This window comes from Calidris pugnax, unplaced genomic scaffold (genome assembly GCF_001431845.1).
Source record: "Calidris pugnax isolate Ruff unplaced genomic scaffold, ASM143184v1 scaffold41, whole genome shotgun sequence".
NCBI classification, from domain to species: Eukaryota; Metazoa; Chordata; class Aves; order Charadriiformes; family Scolopacidae; genus Calidris; species Calidris pugnax.
In genome coordinates, this window is record NW_015094509.1 from 27,422,328 (window position 1) to 27,428,327 (window position 6,000).

The following is a 6,000-nucleotide window of genomic DNA, read 5'->3' on the forward strand; positions in this document are numbered from 1 at the left end:
GGAGCCAGACTCTTTTCAGTGGTTTCCAGTGATAGGACAAGGAGCAATGAGCACAAGCTGGAACATGGGAAGTTCCACTCAAATATGAGGAAGAACTTCTTTCTGGTGAGGGTGCCAGAGCCCTGGCAGAGGCTGCCCAGGGAGGGTGTGGAGTCCCCTTCTCTGGAGATCTTCAATACCCATCTGGATGGAGTCCTGAGTGATGTGCTCTGGGCAATCCTCCTTTGGCAGGGGGGATGGACTAGGTGATCTCTAGAGGTCCCTTCCAACTCTGACAATTCCATGATATATTTCTTACAAACGTAACACCAGTCAGCAAAGCTTATTTCATTACAATAGTCCTTCAATACAAGCTGTGCATGAAGATCAGTTGCCCAATGAATTGTATTGGCTGAAACCACATCCAAACCAGGTAAGAGATCATCTTCAGCATCTAAAGATGCTAATTTTAAAATATTGCAGCTGTTGCCAGGCTAATTGGGTAAGGAAAATGATGCTGAGTCTGCATGTGCATGTATACACACCATACAGAAAATATAGATACATATACGCAGACAAAGTGACTTGTGATAAAAAATTTAAAATATAAACTGCATACGAGCTTTTAAGGCCACAAACTCCCGTTTAACTTTTCAGCAAAAATACACCCTTTCAATCAATGCACCTTTCTCTTAAATGCTGACTTCCAGACTTGGCTCTTCAGCCTTTTCCTAATCCATCTTCAAAAGGATATCCAAGGAAAATGAAAGGTTTGAAACAAGTTTTTGTTTTTCCCAGGCAGCAGGGTCACTGGGGTTCATTAGGAGGTGCTGCAGTTGATAAGATCATACATCTCCATTACACAGGGAACCCTGAATGCTCCCAACCAGCCAGTGCTTAAAACAACCCCTTCACTTTTTTTGTAAAAATATCTAAAGCTCCATATTCTATTCTAGGAGCGTTTGAATAAGAAACCTATCACCCTAATGGAAATGCAGCAGCACTCTCATAGCTGCATACTTTCTATACATTTTGAAGAATATCAATGGTACCACATGCTGTACAGAAACACTGAAGGGAAGAAATCTTCCCCTTTTCCAGACTATTTTCCACTTTTAAATATACATAGGCATTTCAGGAGTCGTTTTTGAGCTTTGAAAAGTAATGGTTTGATGAGATTAACTTTATTTTTCTTTTTTCTACAAAGATCTCCGACAAAAAAAAACCCAACCACACATGGATTCAAATAACAGCTGCTTGAAGAGTTTGCAAATCTCACACCTTAAGAAGCCACTAAGTTAATAAAGTTTAACAGAAGTTTAGACATATTTATAATTTGGAAGGAAATGGCTGCTGTGTCACATCACCTGATGTTGTTAAGTCAAGAAGAGACTATCAAACGACAGAGGAGACTTCGCCGGGTTGTTGTACCCTCAGAAACCACAGGAAAATCACTTCACACCATTCCCTAACTGCACCTGCAGAGCTGCAAAAAACACGAGTGGGGGCTTCCCTCCAGTCACCTCAACTGACCCTCCCGGCAAAGACGCAGCACAACACTCAGGAGAGCAGAAGGGCTTTTTTTCAATTTCCTAATACACCTCTGCTATTATATTTTTACGTTATATATACAGTGTGCATGTCAAAAAAGGTAAGAAATTCTGTTTTAGAGACTATTTAGCTGCCTACTTTTGTGGTATCAGCAGCTTTCTTTATTCCATTTCTCTTACTGTCTCCCTTTTAGTGACTACAGATCACCTAAAACTCTAAGGGTCTGTTAGACCAAAAATTATCACCCGAGTATTTTTCTGTTCGCAAAACAATAGAGACTTGTGAGATGGGGATGAAGGAGAAATAGCACTGAACTTTTCTCTTCTGTGCCCAACTATCCTGCTTATACTCAACAGATCCCATCCAAACACACCTCCTGGAACAGCAGGGTTCATCAGAAGAGAAAACATTTCATCTGGAATTGCTTATTGCTTTAAAAAAAGATTGCAACATGAACAGATTGCAATAAATAGGGTAAAACTCCTTCTCAGTTGATTAAATACATTTCACAACGTAGTTGGCATAATTTTATTTTTTTTTTCTAAATCAAGACAAGGTTTTAGACTGAATCGGGCTCGATTACCTTAAAACAGTATCGATCTCTCCATGTGAGTCTGAACGGTTGAATGAAAGAACCGTGATCACCCTTCACTAATGACTCACGTGACATATACTTAACATCATGTCCATTTATTGTTCATCAATTATTAAACAGAGCTTTCTCATGGAAGATATTCAAGTAACTTCCTCCTCCTCGGGTTGGATAAGGTAGAGCCATACAGCAGAGCCATCCAGCTGTCCTTAACTGTTACAGTTACATTTATTTCACTTCATTATTTTGTAAACTTAAAATAGAATGCCGTGAGAAACTCAGGGAAAAAAAGCCCACTAGCAAAAAGTATTGTCATCCCTCTGGTACAATTTGGCTTCGGAACAATTGCTAGTGATCCACACCAAAAAATCTGGTAAACTTTAAGGCAAAAGAAACACTCTCTAGTTTGCTGTTAGAGTCAGAAAACATCCCAGTATGATACTGGTACAAATGTCCAGTACTTAGCTGGAAGACAAGCACTGCCCTTCTCGGCATTCCCCAAAGCTGTACCCAAACTTGAGGCTGTTTATTCCGCAAGAGCAGAGATTTTAAGTTTTAAATGACTTAGTAAAGGAGGGGGGAAGCAGCCAAAAACGTCTTAATTCTATCACTACTAAAGTAATAGGAACTTGCCTGCTGAGAAGAAATAACCAGCAAACAAAATAGATACTTTTGCTTCATTTAACAATCAAAATATTCTCGAATCTGGAGCGTGCAAATCCAGACTAAATTAGCAAATTCTGCAGAGTTACTTCAGTACTGACTTTCGCATAAAGAGGAGGCAAAACCTGGCTTGTATCGCCCACAGTTAGCACAAACACTTTCTAAAGAAAGCAAATATTATCTTTTTCTTTGATGCAGCCCTACAGACAGAGCCCACAGAATTGCCCGCAATTAGGTCAGCACACAGCAGCACTAAGAAGATTGAAGATTTCAGATTTTAAAACTCTAAAAGAAGTAGAAGCACGCTCTGTCTGAGCACAGACACCCTGAAATATCTCAAAGCATTTTCAAGGAACGAGCGTTTGCTCACATATAACACACCAGAAGCTCAATCTGTCGCATCCAAATACAGAATAGACCATTTAAAAAACATGGATAATAAAACATCTTCATTAAAAAGATCACATTTCATGACATTATAAAATACTTTAAAAAGTTTTACCAATTTTTTGCTGCAGGTAACCTGAAGCTGGAACAGAAAAGCCAAAGCGCCAGAATAAAGTTATCCAGACTAAATTGTTTCTCTCATTAATATATTACCTTTCTTCGACTGCAGATATCTCACAGCCCTTATCAAAGTAGGCCAGATCCGTTTCATTTCCCTAAGGTTAAGCTGGTGAGCAGGATCCAGAGGATTCATCGACTAAGGAATGGTCACCATTCAATGACAAATATAGCACGAGCTATTTCTCAGCTGGCCTATTTTTTTTTTTTTCTTTTGGGAGGCCGAGATGGAGCTTTTTCTAGAAATCCCTGCAATTGGCAGTCATGAAGATGCTGGTGGTGCCTTTGTCCTCTTATGCAACTCCCGGTGTCCCCCCCTTTCTCCTCCCCCCCAGGAATAAGAACAGATTATTACATGGCTGTTCTCCATTTCGGGATAGAGGAGGCTGGATAAACCATCTTCCCCGAAGTTATGTTCTGAGAACACTTCAGAGGGGAAGAGGGAGGGATCATTTTTCATTCATTTTAGTGGCTGGAGGGGGGGGTGGTGGGGAATCGATACCTTTTATCCCACCTCCTGCCAGGAGCAGCCAGCCCAGCCATAGTCATCCTCTGGTGCTGGAGCAGGAGGGAGAAAACCGATATTCCCACTACTATAACAACAGATGGTAACAACTTGCTTTTTTTTTCTTGCAGAAGATTTTTCTTCCCTATTTTTGGAAGTTACTCCCTGGGAAGTACCTTCGTTCTGACCCTCAGAACAGCCCAAGGAGGAGAGGAATCCCAATTTCATCTTTCATCGCCCAGTCTGTGACACACAGGAGCAGGCATCGCTCTCACCCCTTCCTGGTAAACAAGTTTTAGTTACAGCAAAGCACAGCCCTGGTTTAGCTTTGTTTCCAGCTACTGTTACTCACTGTTTAATTAACTATTCTTCCCCGGTGAGCTGACAGATTCTGAACTTTACGAGACGTTACCAGGATGCAGTCTTCAAGTTCTGCAATTTCTTCTTTTTAACTTATTTCTACTATCTGTGCTACTATAACATATCAAGTGCTTGTTTAGCCCAAGCAGGTCAGCCAGGCAGAGAAAGAAGACAAAGACAGTGTTAAATGCTTCTCTGCATCTCCTCCAAATAACGAGCCAATAAAAATTCTAAATAAATTTCCTGTTTGGTTTGTTTTTTTTCCAACCCCCCCAAGACAACTCATCCTCAGCTTCTGAAGGAACTGCCTCTGTCTGCGCTCCAAGATTACGGTGACGCAAGACTTCACTGCCAGTTTCTCTTCCAAAAAAGAAAGTACGTTGAAATGAAAGTGAACACGAGGAAAGTTATGCTCACAATCAGCAACACTCAACCTTTTGCCGTTGTTTTCCATCTAAGGAAGATTTCATTCTTTGGCTACTAAGAGAATTTCAAGCTTTATCCCCGTGCTGTATCTTCATACACACGCTCCCAACCACGACAGCAGCACACAAATACTTTTTGGATTGTACCAGGGTAAATATCTTTGGGATATTTATAATGTTATAAACGTCTTGGGATGCAAGGGAAGGCCATCACGTGACTGAGCTTCACATTTCCATCTAATTATTGTTAAGCCTCAACTGCAAGTCAAACCCTCTCATTGTAATAAATGCATGCTTTGTGGCTAGTTATTGTCTCCTTTGGGGGCTGAATAATAGGGGTGGCAACTTCTAATGCAGCCAGTGAAAAGGCGTTAGTCTGCCACTGGAAATATTACCTACCAGCAGCCACTTAAAACTATTTTATTTTTTTTTTCCCAAGAGGTAAGTGAAAGCAGAATTACACATTTGCAGTGATTTCCAAGGCACAAAGACGAAAAACAAAGCCCTCCAACCCTCACATCGGTGGCAGCAAAACCCCCAAACAGCTCAAGTGCTCCTTCATTTTAAATAATTCTGAAAAGCAAAGGAGGTGGGGAGGGAAAAATAATTTCAAAAAGCATCAGAGCTGTCAGGTGAAAGAAGATGCTGCGGACAGCTCTGCATTACAACCGCATGACCGGAATAAAGATATTTTATACTATAGCTTTGCCTTTTATCGGTGGTAGGAAAAAAAACCAACACAACCTACGGACCCACAGGTGGTAAAACATGAAATTAACAGGGGGTGGGGAGGGAAATAATCACTCTAAAGCAGAGGGAAGGTGTACCTTTAGCCCAGCAGATGGGGAATGGGCTGCAGCCGCTCCTCTCCATGCAGCCCGCACCTGCCGGCTTCGGGGCCCGCTGCCCGGCCACCTCCAGCACCCACATCCGCGCGGCCCCGCGGAGGTTCCGCGTGCGGAGGTTCCGCGTACGCCGCCTCGCTCCGCCGTGCAACGCGGGGGCGGGGAAAACCGGGAGGAACCCGCTTTTCCCCCCCCCCAACCCCCAACAATCCGCTGCTGCGCTCCCTTCACCTGCCCCGCTCCGCGCCCCGCGCAGCCCGCTCCGCCGGCGGGGGGGCACCGCTCCGCGGCTTCATCCTCGCCTCCCACCCGGGCGAGTGGGAGCCCGGACCGTCCTTCTACCCCCCCCCAAACACCCCCCGTGGGTGGCGAGAGAGGACGAGGCGGTGGAGCCAAGGCGGGTGCCCGGCCTCCTGCCTTCCCCGGGGGGGGGGGGGGGGGGGGGACCCCCGGCCCCCCCCCCCCCCCCCCCGCCGCCACGCTCGCCGTCTCCCGGTGGTGGGCGGAGGGGGGGGG

General features: G+C 44.1%; 1 protein-coding gene across 9 annotated transcripts in view; it reads right to left on the reverse strand.

Moving 5' to 3' along the window:
* The window catches only part of PTK2 (protein tyrosine kinase 2), a 182,783-nt gene that overhangs the window by 133,538 nt on the left and 43,245 nt on the right, over positions 1 to 6,000 (reverse strand). For 4 of the 9 annotated variants that reach the window (XM_014965331.1, XM_014965328.1, XM_014965329.1 and 1 more), the window contains exon 1: positions 5,467 to 5,696. The exons of 1 other annotated variant lie outside the window; for it this stretch is intronic. In XM_014965331.1, the coding sequence (XP_014820817.1) occupies positions 5,467 to 5,569 (103 nt within the window). In that variant the 5' untranslated portion in view covers positions 5,570 to 5,696. Of the gene's footprint in view, positions 1 to 5,466; positions 5,699 to 6,000 lie in introns of those variants that run through there. 4 more of the 9 variants (XM_014965325.1, XM_014965324.1, XM_014965326.1 and 1 more) reach the window with 3 other exon arrangements.